At 40.7% G+C, this 14,242-nt stretch overlaps 1 protein-coding gene across 1 annotated transcript in view; it reads left to right on the top strand.

The window, feature by feature from the left end:
* The first annotated feature begins 331 nt into the window (after window positions 1–331).
* The window catches only part of top2b (DNA topoisomerase II beta), a 28,728-nt gene continuing 14,817 nt past the window's right edge, over window positions 332–14,242 (top strand). The window contains exons 1-12 of the mRNA XM_049602844.1: window positions 332–842; window positions 3,956–4,120; window positions 5,335–5,425; window positions 8,084–8,147; window positions 10,170–10,315; window positions 10,415–10,512; window positions 11,222–11,434; window positions 11,784–11,957; window positions 12,061–12,162; window positions 12,273–12,410; window positions 12,522–12,660; window positions 13,523–13,680. Coding sequence (XP_049458801.1) covers window positions 801–842; window positions 3,956–4,120; window positions 5,335–5,425; window positions 8,084–8,147; window positions 10,170–10,315; window positions 10,415–10,512; window positions 11,222–11,434; window positions 11,784–11,957; window positions 12,061–12,162; window positions 12,273–12,410; window positions 12,522–12,660; window positions 13,523–13,680 — 1,530 coding nt within the window. The 5' untranslated portion in view covers window positions 332–800. The remainder of the gene's footprint in view (window positions 843–3,955; window positions 4,121–5,334; window positions 5,426–8,083; window positions 8,148–10,169; window positions 10,316–10,414; window positions 10,513–11,221; window positions 11,435–11,783; window positions 11,958–12,060; window positions 12,163–12,272; window positions 12,411–12,521; window positions 12,661–13,522; window positions 13,681–14,242) is intronic.

Below are 14,242 nucleotides of genomic sequence, written 5' to 3' on the forward strand. Positions count from 1 at the left end.
AATGTTAAACTATGGTGTTCTTCCACCCTGCCATGCCCAGATACATTTATTTTTATCATAATACATTAAGTGTTGGTGTGGTGGGAAGGGCTGGATGTTAAGAAACGTGGTAATATAATAAAAGATATTTTTTCAGTCTAGTATTCGCTATGAGAATGTATGCATTACATTTCACACTGTCTGGTCTCCAGTGGTGAAGCTGGAGCTCTGCCGCCATCTTGTGTTGAAAGAACACCATGTCCTTTAAGTGTTGTCTTCTCTGATTGGTCGAAGTACCGGTGCCTTTGAAAAGCAGCCACCTGATTGGTCGGTTTATCTCGGAGACGATTCGCCGTCTATCTTGCAGATGGCGGAGCCGGACAGCTGGTGCTGCTGCTAGCTCATATTCGTTTGATTTCTGAAGGAAATGTATTTAAGTGTATCGTTTTGAGAGCATTTCAGTTAAACTGCTATTTTATTCTGTCGAGTTTTCACATGAAATTGTAAACCTATTTAATACGCGCGTTTTGTACAGTATTTATTTCGCAGCTAGCAGCCGGTTAGCATCTTTGTTGGAAGTTTAGGCCTACTGTGCCACCGCTTGTCGATTTTAACAATAGCCGCGATACACTCCCCTCCGCTTGTTTTGGTACACTCAAAGGATTATCTGCTAACGCAAACGGAGAAAGAACATGGAAGATAAACGGGTCCGGGTACATTTCAGCAAGTGAGACCTTTGTTATGCTGGCGGACATTTAATTCAACTGGAACTGAAGACATTTTGAGAGGTGCATCAGAAAATATAAGCATCACAAAGGAAGATGTCCAACGGCGCAGCAGGAAGCGGGGGTCTGGCGTGGATGGTAAGTTAGTTTATCACACCGATAACGTTACTAACTCAGTTTTATGAGTATATTATGCTTTTGTTTCACGTGTAAGTGTTGTGTTCACGTTAGCACGGTGCAGCGGGGCGTTAAACGCGTTATCTCGCGTTTAAATCTCCCAGCAAGCCCACAGCGTCCCCAGTCCTGAGCACGCTTGTTAAAGACCAGCCAGCTTTAATCATCTGGATTTAAATGTGACCGGGTTACACAGGCCTTAGCCCTGATGCTGGACCGGGTTTTACAAAGATAACAACAACTTATAGTGGCAGAGACAACCGTAGCATTTTGTTTCAGGATGGGGACGGACCAAAGAGTCCATAGTAAACACTATCAGACTAAAGGAAGGGGATGTGCCTTGCTCATTGGTAATGTTAAATATACGCTACGCAATAGAGTTGCAGTGCATTAATTTGCAACATGCTCTATAGGTGCATTGTTTATTACAGCAATGTTACAAACAAAATTAATGGCGTAAGTCTTCTCTCAGTAAGTCTGTCTCATTTAATATTAATGACTGTCTTGTAAAGTTGCCAGTGTTGAACTCACTGAGCTCAAACCATCTGTTAAAGTTAATAAATCAACTTTTAAATGAATTCACTGTGCTGACTTGTGTTTTGGTAGGTGTCTACTAGTGCAAGTGGGCATGCATTTTCAATGGCGTAGTTTCAAACAAGACCAGTATGGTGACCCATATGCCACCGACCCCCACTCTCTCACAAACCACACACACACATTCACCCAAAGGCATTGTCAGAGACAGTCTCTGAGGTCGGGGGGTGCATTTACAGTTCATTACAGTGTCAGCATGGCTTTGGCTACCAGATTTTGTGCCTTGGCTGTATTAGTTTTTGATCACACAGTATTAACTCACCACAGTGTTTGTATGAGCACCTTCATTAAGCCAAGCATTCAAGGCAGCTTTATTTGTGTATAAAATCAAATGAAGTTTATTTATATAGTACATTTAAAAACAACCGCAGCTGACCAAAGTGCTGTACAAGATAAAAGAATGACACACAAATATATAGCAATGTTAAATGTTAACACAAATATAAAACAGAATGTAGCAGATGTCATACACAATAGCAACTCAAAGTGCTTTACAGAGCAATAAAATATAAATCATAATAAAAGATACAGAAAAAAATATTTATATAAGGTAAAATTATTTACTAAATGATTTACAGTTAAAGAAAACACCACTGAAAATAGCAACAGTGCAGACAAGAGGTGCAAAGATAAAAAGATTATTTAAAACGATTTAAAATTGAGTTTTGACATAAAGTTGCAGTCAAAAAAATGGTCAGAGTCAGGGCTTCTCATCTGGGAGGTTATTCCAGGTTTGTGCTGCATGATAACAAAACACTGCTTCACCATGTTGTAACATTAACACTATAAACAGAGACAGAAGTGTGGTTGGACAAGCTGTTATTCATCTGCCTTTAAACAAGGTGACCATAACACATCTGCACTGCAAGTATTTAGCATCTCAAAAAACAGTGATGCAAGGAGGCAGTCATACACCTTTTTAATACAGCAGACCTGTGTGTGATGTGCATCTGCTGAAAATGTGTTAAACCTGCATTACATCCATTCTTATGTTGTTACAGGTTGTATTCTGTATACCTCAGTACAGTGCTCTGAAACTACTCCTCTGTGGTGTGATAGGGCAGTAAAGGGATGCAAAGTTTGGAGAAAGATGTTGGATTTTCATGCAGGAGTCTAGAAAATTTTATCTGATTGAGTTAAAAATTAGTGGTGCAAACGTGTGTGTTCAAATCATGACTTAACCATTAATTTGGTTGATTTTTTTTTTAGAGGTGTTTACATTTTTGTCTGAATTCCAGCAAGATCTTATATGAATTTTTTTCCACATTAAAACGTAAAAAAGAAAACTGACCAATGTTATACATTTTGTTGAGTTGTGTACTTGCAGTATCCCAAATTTAAATCCAGAAAAATCTGTCATTTTAATCAGGGACATGTTTTGAATCCTTTGGTCACCATCACCACCTGTCAGTGGTGTCATATCACCTTTGTGCACATGTCAGGCTTGTGGTTGTCTGCTAGAAGTGGTTGTAAATTGATTGTTTATCCAGTTTTAAGCCACACTCCTACAATACTCTCTTTAGATCTTGCTCTTCTGAAGTATATGTTTTTACCAGATGAGGGATTTTCTCTGTGGGACGTCTGGATCTTAAGTTATCAGAGAAACAAGCTGAGCAAATGTTTGCGGCAGCTCAGCTTCAGCCCCTGCTGTGCTGAACACCATCTCAGAAACACTGATCTGTAATGTGACACTGCTTTACTCAGTATTTTTACCAGTTTAAATCACCTGCTTTGTTTGTTTGGGAGAGGAACAGACCTCTGTGTATAATTTGGCTTCCAATACAAACCTCCTAAACATCCAGATTTTAAGTTATCAGAGGGAAAAGGTGTGCACATATAAGCAGGAGCTGGGCCAGCAGCCCCTCTGCAATGAGCCAAACAGTGTTGGAGAAACAATGGGAAACAGCTTTATTCAGTGTTTTATCGAATTTAATCACCTGGTGCGTTTGTTTTGGAGAGGCAGAGACCTCTGTGGATAATGCAGCTCTTGGTAAAAATCTCCTGAACAATGAATACTGAAGGAATTTTAACCAGGAGAAACAGACTGCACTGACGGCATTGTTCGATCTTTTGATTTCACATATAAGGAAAAGGTTTCTTTTTTTTTGTCTTGCATGTTAAATGTTTAATGTAAGTATATCTATTTTCTTACTTAATATTCAACTTATTTGCCTTTGGATATTATCAAAGTCTCACATCCTATGCTCACTAACACTTAGAACTTGATATTTAACCCAGTTTGGAACAGAGAGATAGAAGTCTTAAAGCTAACACCAGTAGAGACACAACATGAGCCTTCCAATTACCGTATAATGGCCTGTACTTTGCTTCTGTTGGTTTTGTCTCACCAAAATCACAAAGCCACAGTGAGCTCTATTGTGTTGTTCCCATGCTGGTGGGCACTGATAGTCTGATGTCCTTACCACAGCACAACAAAGTAATTTTATTTTCTTTATTATAACAAAAACAATTCTGCCAAACAGGAGGCTGCGAATGGCAGAAGTGAAACTGGCAAGATGGAAGGAGCCAAGAAGGACAAGGCAGGCTCCAAGTTGTCCGTGGAGAGAGTGTACCAGAAGAAGACCCAACTAGAGCACATTCTCCTCCGTCCAGACACATACATCGGCTCTGTGGAGCCCGTCACCCAGGTGAGTCCAGAGCACACTTATAAGTTAATGAATAACAATAACAAATGAAAGATGCTAACTACAGCTTACCATTTTTATATGTCTGCTAGTTGCTGTTTTTGGTGCACAACAGACTCCTCATCTGAGTCTGGGTCTGACAAATGCTTAATCACTTATGGCTAAATCTGTGATGTTTCTTCTAACGCTAATGCTAGCCATCTTGATGCGTGCTGCTCTTTATCGGTCAACCTAATGTGAGGTGGTGGGCGGGGCTGAGGCCACATCCAGAATTTTTCAGTGAGGGAGAGTGCTTCCAGCCTGTTGTCAGAGTTTTGTTGTGTCGCTTTTTATGTGTGTAAACCACGTTAAACAAAATCCTAATCATAGAGTATTTTAAAAATGTGTGTGGAAAGCAGAAAAAGTGGACATGTGGTCCTTTTTTTTTACACAAATAAAACACAAGTTACCTTCAATCAAAAATATTACTCAGTTAAATTTTTAATCAAATTTTTAATTTGGCACATGTCGGATCATAACAACATTTTACGCCAAAAAAACACCAAGCAGCGGCAAAGTGCAATAATTACTTTCTTTGTTGTGTTTCGGGGAAGGAAATTCTTAATAACGTAGGCCAACATGTCACAGGACTCACAGGACTTTGCAGCTAAAAGTAAAACTATCCTCAACTTTTTCTTTGGCCGCACTTTGCCACAGAATCAGACTGCCGCAGCTCGGATGACATTGCATGGCAGCTCAAAGCAGGCCGCACTTCACAGCTGCGTTTGGCATTTTGTTCGCCTTGAAAATTACAAACGATTAATGAAAGAAAGAAATTTTGTGCTTTCATCTCTGTCATGAGCTGATGACACATATGACGCGGCTTTGGTTATGACATGACGCAACACTCGCAGAAAGTTTTTGAAAAGTTTTTGCATGTAACCAATTCTGAGATTCAGTAACTTAAAAGATTTGATCACAGAGTGACAGATTTTGGTCTGAAAATGGAGATCTGGAGATAAATGACTTATAAATAAATGTCTTTTGTATTCCCAGTTTAAACATATATTTGTATTAATATCAGCAATCAAAAATTCATATCAGCCTTAAAATTTGTCTGTGTATTACTGCTAATAAGCTCACTCACGATTATGTTAACCAGTCTGCTCATTTGCATACTTTGTTTTTGAGTGATGTCGTCCACCCTGAAAGTTGATTTCTTTTTTTTTTTTTTTCAGCTAATGTGGGTTTTTGATGAAGAGATCGGAATGAACCAGAGAGAAATCACCTACGTTCCTGGACTGTACAAAATCTTTGATGAAATTCTCGGTAAGTGAATCCACACTGTTCATCATCCTTTGGTACTCTAATCTGCACAGTTAATAGAAAGGTTTATTTGTCATTTGAGATTGTCCCTCCATAACTGGGATATTGAAGGCTTATTATCTCTATAAAAATGTCAGCGTCATTCACTGACTCACAGTCTGCTGCTGGCACTGCTCAGCAGCAGCATTGATTGAGGGCTGTGTGTGGAGATTAGTTTCCCTCTGTGAGCGTGTCTTTGTGCGCCCTGTTTGCAGCCTGAAAGGAGACATTTGTGAAAAATGAAAAGGTGACTGAGAAATCATTTCAGTGTTAGTGGCAGCTCACGGTCAAAGCTCCAGCCTTATTTATTTTCCCTGGTAAAGTGCAAAGTGTGCTCAGTCAGCTTTCCTCTGCTGAATAAAGGTTGAAAAAGCAGGTCTGTATATCTATTACATGTTAGTTAAAATTACACAGGACAGTGTGGGAGTAATGCTTTGCTCAATGCCTCTTTTACTAAAGTGCACCAGTGTAATCAGATTTTAAATGATGCTGCTCAACAGTGTGCTCACAACATGGGAGTGTTGTTGATGATTGCTTCATTTCTGCACACTTGGCCCTCTTAGCCTGTGTGGGTGTTGTTGTTTTTTTTTGTTTTTTTTTTAATGACGGTATCATTGTCTGGATGTTACTGCTGTGTCCCAAATAATTGTACAAGAGGCTCAGGCAGGTGGTAGATATTTAAAGCAGAAACTCAGGAAAAAAAATACAAGTTACACAGTTTGTATATGTAAAAGTATAATTTGTTTCATGCTTTTGGCACTGAAGTGCCCACACAGCCCTTTATTCAATTGCTTAAATATCTCATATTTAATCTAATTTAATTAAATTAATTCTTTATTTGTTTTAAAAGGCTTGGTACATTGCATACATATTCTGTCCATAAAAAAATATTATTCCAAAATAATAGGGAAAACACATATAGCCAGTAAAAAAATACAAATAAATAAATGAATTAATTCTACAGGATCACATGGTCACGGAATAGACTGATATCTGTTTTAAACTGTCTTCCATTTTAATGTTCTACTCAGCATTAATTTTTAAGATGCTGTTTCCACCAATGCACTAATCCAGTCTTTCAGCTCCGGGCCTTTGTTTCTTACCAGTGTCTTAAAATAACTCAACAGACTGTCACTATCCTCACATCAATAACAGGAAATGCAAACTTGGATATGTTTGGTATTGGGACCAGTCCCCTAGTTAATATAACTTTGGACTTACAGGTATTTAAAATTTCTATACATTGATCCTGAGTGGTCTGAACAAACTACATTCCCATATACAGTGAAGGAAAGTTTCTATTTCAGATTTATATTTCCAAAACTAAATTGTCTTGTAACTTCCCTCCGTGCAGTCTAGATGGTGTGTGATAGTGTTGAGGCAATTTTAGACCACTTATCATGTTAAGGTTCTTCTCCATGAGCCCTTTGTTGTATCATTGTCATATTAACAGCCTCATAACTCAAGAAGAAGTTAGTTGTTTCATAAAATTGTGAGGCTTTGCGCTTTTCCAGTGGTAGTTAAAGATTGTGTTATCAGCCACATGATTCGACTCAAACACAATAAAACTTCTTATCTCTCATCTGTCATGACAGAAACACACCGTCCTCAAATCATTAGGCAATAGTGCTCAAACACTGGGAATGCCACTGCTTCCAATACACAATAGTTTTTCTGACTTTAGTTTTTGCACGCAGTAGTCGAGCTAAGCTCATAGCTTGGCCAATCAGTCAAGTCGGACTTCTCGTCTTGTCTGAGTATACATGCAGAAGAGAAATCCAAATTTCTGACCAAGTACGTCTGACTCCGCCTCGATGGGTGGCGCTGTGTCCTTTATAATTTTGTGCGTATTGAACCAGTTCCGGTTCTTGTTCAGGAACTTTTTAAAATACATCTGCATTTTCTTACCATCCATGAACTTCAAAATGTTTAGCTCCTTTAGCTGTCCTAGCACGAATGTAGTTTCCTCATCCGTCCAGAAGTGCGTCTTCTGCTTCTCGGTCGCCATGGTGTTTGTTAGTTTGTTTTTCCGGGAGTTACTGCACTGCTATATACTGAATGCTGCTATGTCATCTCCTTCTTCTAGGTGTGTTAGATGAGCTACAGATAGTCCAATTTCAGTTGGACTAAGCTGTTAACATGCATTTGAAAGTCCAATTTCAATCAGACTAAGCTGTTAACATGCATTTGAAAGTCCAATTTCAATCAGACTAAGCTGTTAACGTGCATTTAAAAGTCCAATTTCAGTCGGACTAAGCTGTTAACGTGCTTTTAAAAGTCCAATATCAGTCGGACTAAGCTGTTAACATGCATTTGAAAGTCCAATTTCAGTCAGACTAAGCTGTTAACGTGCTTTTAAAAGTCCAAGTCCGGTTTTACTCGGACTAAGCCAAAAATTTGATTTTCTCAAGCTGCATGTAAATGTACTGAGTGAAATTCTGATGAGCACTTTTTGGTATTTTCTGACATATTACAGAGTAAGCGATTGACTGAAACAACAATCGACCCATTAACTGAAGATTAAAAAAAATCATTTGTTGCAATCCAACATATTTTTATATGAGAGCCTTATGTTGGATACTTTTGTATGTATGATTTATTTGTATGTTTTTTCCTTGACAGTCAATGCAGCAGACAACAAACAAAGGGACAAGAACATGAATACCATTAAGGTCACCATTGATCCGTGAGTACAATGTTCTATAATATAATTACAAATAGAGTTTGTACCTTTTGACAAAGTACTGTAAATCACCTCAATGTGTTGGATTTTGATTTGAAATGCCCCTGTAAATGTAAACATAACTATTACGAGCCCGTTACATCCTTAAAAAAAGATGAGCAGCTGATTTTGGAGGGAAAATGCTCTGTGTTTATCAGTGAGTCCTACTGGTGACAGTCCCTGCCTGTATCCAGGTGGCTGTTTCCTTCATGCTGTGGCTGTAATCAGGGCTCAGTGAAAACACGAAGTAGACAGAGGAGGTTTGAGACATGGATCCAGGCAGATCTTCAGTATAATGAGCCTGTGCTGAAATGCACTGAGCTCTTGTTTTATATGCAGTTCACCTCCAGCCTGCCAACTGCATTAACATCCGACTGCTTAAACAGCAGCGTGTCCTTCAGCCGAGCTGCTGCTCTGTCTAATGTCCCCTGCCGTATAAATGATACAATTAGCCCTGCTGCACTCAGGTCTCTGCTGCTAATGTGGTTTTATAGAGATGTTAATGCTCCTGTCCACAGCTCACTCAGCCTGTTTGTGGCTGAGCTTATTAAACACTGGTGTCTTACTGAGTCACTGCAAACCTGACTACATCATAACAGATTGGAGAAAGGATGGATATGATACAGAGATTTTAACGAACAACTTTGCACCCCGTTTTTGTTTAAATACAACCTCCTCACCTATTCAAAAGTGCATTTACACCCAGACACAGGCCACACCCGCTATTATCTCATGACCATTGACATCCACCCACTCCCCACCCCATAGCTCTGACAGAACGTTGCTCCAGTTTCTCTCTATCTGTCTTCCCTCTGTCTAAACTGGACGTATACTTTAGCTGTCTTAATGCACAGATAAAACATCTGTCAGTCATCTTGAACTCCTAGAACCCTTGTTGCATACTAACTCAGTGCGATGTTTAACATCTGTGTTGGCAGTGCTTTCTGAACAATAACACAGCGATAACGGTTATTTACCGTTCCCTGTTCTATAGCAGTTGATCTTGTCCCCTGCTTAGAGGGTAAGGAGTTCATAGACCTCAGTGTCTCCCCAATTTGTGGACATTTTCAGTTGCTGTTCCTCTTTTGAGTTAGCTGCTAACTGCTTCCAGCTGCATGTTAAATCTCCCAGTGGGGGTTCAACACAAAACATGTTGTCAAAACATCATACTTGTCCCGTCTTGTCGCCTCACACTTTTTGCAGAGACTTCAGTTTACAGTTGTTGCTACCTCCGCTGCCGGCTTGAAGGCGCAACAACTCGGTCCCCCGATTCCTGAACGTACCAGTGAGGCAATATAACAGCTCAACATTCCCTACTTGAACAGGCACTGTAAAAGGGTCTACAGATACTCACTGGAAACTGGGGATGGCTACCATTTGCCACTAGAAATAAACAAAAATGTTTTCCTGTTCTTGTTTTGGTCGCACAGATGAACGCGCTTCCTTTGTGCCGTTACTCAAGCCCACAATTTCCCAGGAGATCGTACCCAGTATGAGACAGTATTGCATCGTGAAAACAAGGATCACAGGGGACCAATCTAAATGTAGATGGTGTCCTCTTTTTATAGCCATTACATCGTGCAATCAACATTTATTTCGCAATAATAAGTTAAAGCGAGAAACTTTAAACGTGGCGCAAAATGGCTTCTGTTTCATTAGTGTGACCTGAAGTGTGTGTTTCACCAGCAGACATTGAAAGTACTAACAGTGACTTGAGTCTTTATCAATCTCCTACTTTCACTGATATCAGTATTGACAGCAGTTTAGGGCTGGACTTAGTGTAACCTCAGCAGATGCAGCAGAGACAACGCAGAGATTAAAAAAACTCAGATCTCAGTGGTGAGCAAGACACGCTTTGGTCCGTACCTAAAAAGTTTTGAGGTTCAATACCTGGCCCTATAAATGAATACATTTCAGATTGCCTGTGCCTGGTTTTGTTCACATGCCTCCGTTACTCATCCCCGTCCTTTATTCTGCCTCCACCAGTGAGTCCAACACCATTACTATCTGGAACAATGGTAAAGGAATACCTGTGGTGGAGCACAAGGATGAGAAGATGTACGTCCCAGCTCTCATTTTCGGCCACCTGCTCACCTCCAGCAACTATGACGATGACGAGAAAAAGGTCACAGGTGAGAGGAGACAACTTCACATCTTTATCAGTGGTTACTGAAGTTGGTTCAGGAAGCTTGATACTGATAACACAGAACTAACTGTTTGTTTGGCTCCAGGTGGGAGGAACGGGTACGGTGCTAAACTCTGCAACATCTTCAGTACCAAGTTCACAGTGGAAACTGCCTGCAAGGAATACAGACACAGTTTCAAACAGGTTAGGATGTCTCTTATATTGAATACGACACAGTCAAACAAATAAGCAAACGGTCATGGTCAACATTGATTTAAATTAAAACTACAAATCCTGTTGCTTGTCATTAAGAGGATTTTTGCTTCTGTGGTCAAAGGTTATCTTTTTCACTATACTAAAAAATAAACTTTGGCTGTGATTAATGTGTTTTTTATTTTCATCATTTCCCTCCCCTCTAAAATGTTAGCCTTATTTTTGCAAGAAGAACAGTGCAGTAAATGCAGCAGATTTCCTGTGAGCTGCACATTGTTGTGTTCTGCTCTGCTGACACTTTAATTATAGTCGCCACAAGGTGACGGTCTTGTTTGTTAACAGATGGTAATGACTGTATCTGATAGTAGGAAATTTAAAACTCTAATCTTCCCCAGTGCCACATGATCTTTGAATTAAGTAATTACTGTTTTATAGGGTTTGTGGTCATGTGGTCATATCTGAGGTAAGGTTGTGAATATTACTACTTCATGATGTGAGGGCACAATTGTAAAATCACCGGGTGTTTTATATCATGGTTGTCGGGGAGATGTACTAAATGCACTTGATACACTAAGGATGGTTTTGATGGTCTAATGCTTTATTGCATTTTGAGCAATGAAATAATCTAGAGGTGGATATGACGATGTTTTAGGCAATGGCAGGTGTGTGTGTATGTTACCGTGTTTTTTACTGTCCGCAGACGTGGCAGAACAACATGGGCAAGACTTCGGATCCCAAGATCAAGTTCTTTGACGGGGACGATTTCACCTGCGTGACGTTCCAGCCAGACTTGTCCAAGTTCAAGATGGAGAAACTGGACAAGGATATTGTAGCACTTCTTACCCGCAGAGCATACGATGTAGCCGGCTCCTGCAGGGGCGTTAAAGTCATGCTGAACGGGAAAAAACTGCCTGTAAGTGTCCACTTTTTACTTTGTTGCGCTGTACGAGCCGATAAGATTTGTGTTGAGGGTTAGCTGATGTGGGGTTAAAGGTGCTATATACAACATACATGGTCTGCGCCGGGATTGCCTGCACACAGCTCTCACCTCAGACGTCACAAACAAACATAGAGGTGGCTGCGTCAAAATAATGGCGACTACCATGCTAACAGCGCTGACATTGCTAACAACAGCAATATTGGATGGGAGGGAGGATTAGAAAGAGAAGGCATGACAGCAGTTGTGAGCTTTTTAAATGGTGTTTCACACTTGATTATTACCTGCTGAACCTAACTTGTATCTGTCTTTTCTGCCATCAAAGGTTACTGGGTTCCGCAGCTATGTGGATCTGTATGTGAAGGACAAACTGGACGAGACGGGCGTGGCTCTAAAGGTGGTGAATGAGACTGTGAATGATCGTTGGGAGGTTTGCCTCACCCTGAGTGAGAAGGGGTTCCAACAAATCGGCTTCGTCAACAGCATCGCCACGACCAAGGTATCTGAATATCAACAGGGAAGAAGTGGTAGAAGTGGTAGAGCTAAACATGGAGGCAAAGAGGAAAAATGTGTGTCTAACACTGAGGGTTCGTATTTTTCAGGGTGGCAGACACATTGACTATGTGGTGGACCAGATAGTGAGCAAACTTATTGAAGTGGTGAAGAAGAAGAACAAGGCGGGAGTGTCAGTCAAACCCTTCCAGGTAGGGTTATGAATGACTTTATGCAGCATGTCTAACTCAAGGCGACTGCAGTGGTTTCACTGCAGACGTGTTTTAAAAACTGATTGACCGTGCTCTTATTTGTGCTTCAGGTGAAGAACCACATCTGGGTGTTTGTGAACGCGCTGATCGAGAACCCCACCTTTGACTCCCAGACCAAGGAGAATATGACGCTCCAGACGAAGAGCTTTGGGTCCAAGTGCCTTCTGTCAGAGAAGTTTATCAGGGCTGTAAGGACAATTCTCTTTTGCTTTCATCTCCGTTTCACTCTGTTTTCGATTCTTCATAGTAAATAATTGGACACCAGTCATGAAAGGATTTTGTCTCCTTGTCCCCTGCAGGCAACCAACTGTGGGATCGTTGAGAGTATTCTCAACTGGGTGAAATTCAAAGCTCAGACACAGCTGAATAAGAAGTGCTCATCTGTGAAGCACAGCAAGATCAAAGGCATCCCCAAGCTAGACGACGCCAATGATGCTGGTGTGTTAACAGTGTGATTATTTATTATTATGTGGAGCAGAATACCTTGAATGTCCACCACTGATGGCAGAGCTGTGTTCGTTTTAACAGAATCATAAATGTTGATGAGGAGCAGAGAGAGACGTTTACAGAGCATTAAACTGGTTATAAAGTGTTGCTCTAAAGACGTTTCACTTCAGGAGTGCATTATTTGCACATTATTGTTATTACGGCTGTGATGATAACTGCATCTCAGCAGTCTGTAGTCATCACTCTGTTGCCTCGCTCAGTGTCCCACCCACAACACTATCTCATTGGTTACACGCGTAATAGCCTATCAACACTGAAGGCTGCCATGCCACAGAATGCAAAGACAGAGACTGGAGCTGCTGCTTCGTGAGCGAACAAACTCTGAACTGTGTGTTGGACTTAAGGCAAATATAAGTGAAGCGACATTTCGCTTTTTTTTTTTTTTTTAACTGTGTTTAGAAAATCCCATATCGTCACAGCCCATGCAATTTTTCACATTCACACACTCAATTTTTTACTCACACATGCCGTGAAATGCTGCTGTAAAAGAGAGCAGCTTTTCAGCACCAGCAGGCTGAGGTGGAAAAAACACCATACAGCAAAAAGAAAGGATTGGGTTTTGATCTGCGTTGAAATATACCCAGGTCGACCTCAATACCTATCCTTAGGATCGCCTCAAGACAACCCTGTTAATTAAATTTATAACACCTGTGCCTTTCCCACGATAATAATTCAACAGGTCTGCTGTGAAAAAAGGCCTGTTGTGTGAGACTCTGCCATTGTTTGAACAGCATCAAGAAAACTATACAGTGACACACTGTAATTATTAATCTTTTCCACATCCATGTCCCAGGTGGCAAACACTCCTCTGAATGCACACTCATTCTCACTGAGGGAGACTCAGCCAAGTCTCTGGCTGTCTCTGGATTGGGAGTCATCGGGCGTGATCGCTATGGAGTGTTCCCCCTGAGAGGAAAGATCCTAAATGTGCGAGAGGCAACACACAAGCAGGTATGAGACTGGATATTTGTGAAAGTAGGGAATGTATGAATAAAAGAAACGCTGTCTTGAGACTTTGTAGTAACATTTAGCTTACAGACAGCTGCCAGGGTGAGTGGGCTTTGATTCTGACTGTTGAGACTACAATATTATGTCAGCTTTGATGGAGGCAAGAGGCAGCTTATAGAGTTCCACACAAAGCAAACAGTTTGTGTTCACACTGGAGGAACGTCACTCAAATCATTTTGTGTAAGAGAATTGGTGTCAAACACCACGACAGCTCATGTTAAACACTGACAAAGTGCAGTAGTGAAGAGGAGCAGTTACGAGGTAAAGCTCACCAGTCCATCCAAACTGTTAAACATATTAGGGATCTGTAATGGTATTTAGAGATAGTTAGGCCTCAGTGGTTGTGTGTTGGGGAAGGGTGATAAGGAATTTCTTAAGGACCAGGCCCACATCACAATACTGACACAGATCCCTCATGTTCCCATTTTTCAGGGCCCTGACACCCCAACTTGCACTGATAAATAAATTCAGGAATGGTGTCTTGAAAGCTGTGATGAACTTGCAC

Source organism: Epinephelus fuscoguttatus, linkage group LG17, assembly GCF_011397635.1.
Source record: "Epinephelus fuscoguttatus linkage group LG17, E.fuscoguttatus.final_Chr_v1".
NCBI lineage: Eukaryota > Metazoa > Chordata > Actinopteri > Perciformes > Serranidae > Epinephelus > Epinephelus fuscoguttatus.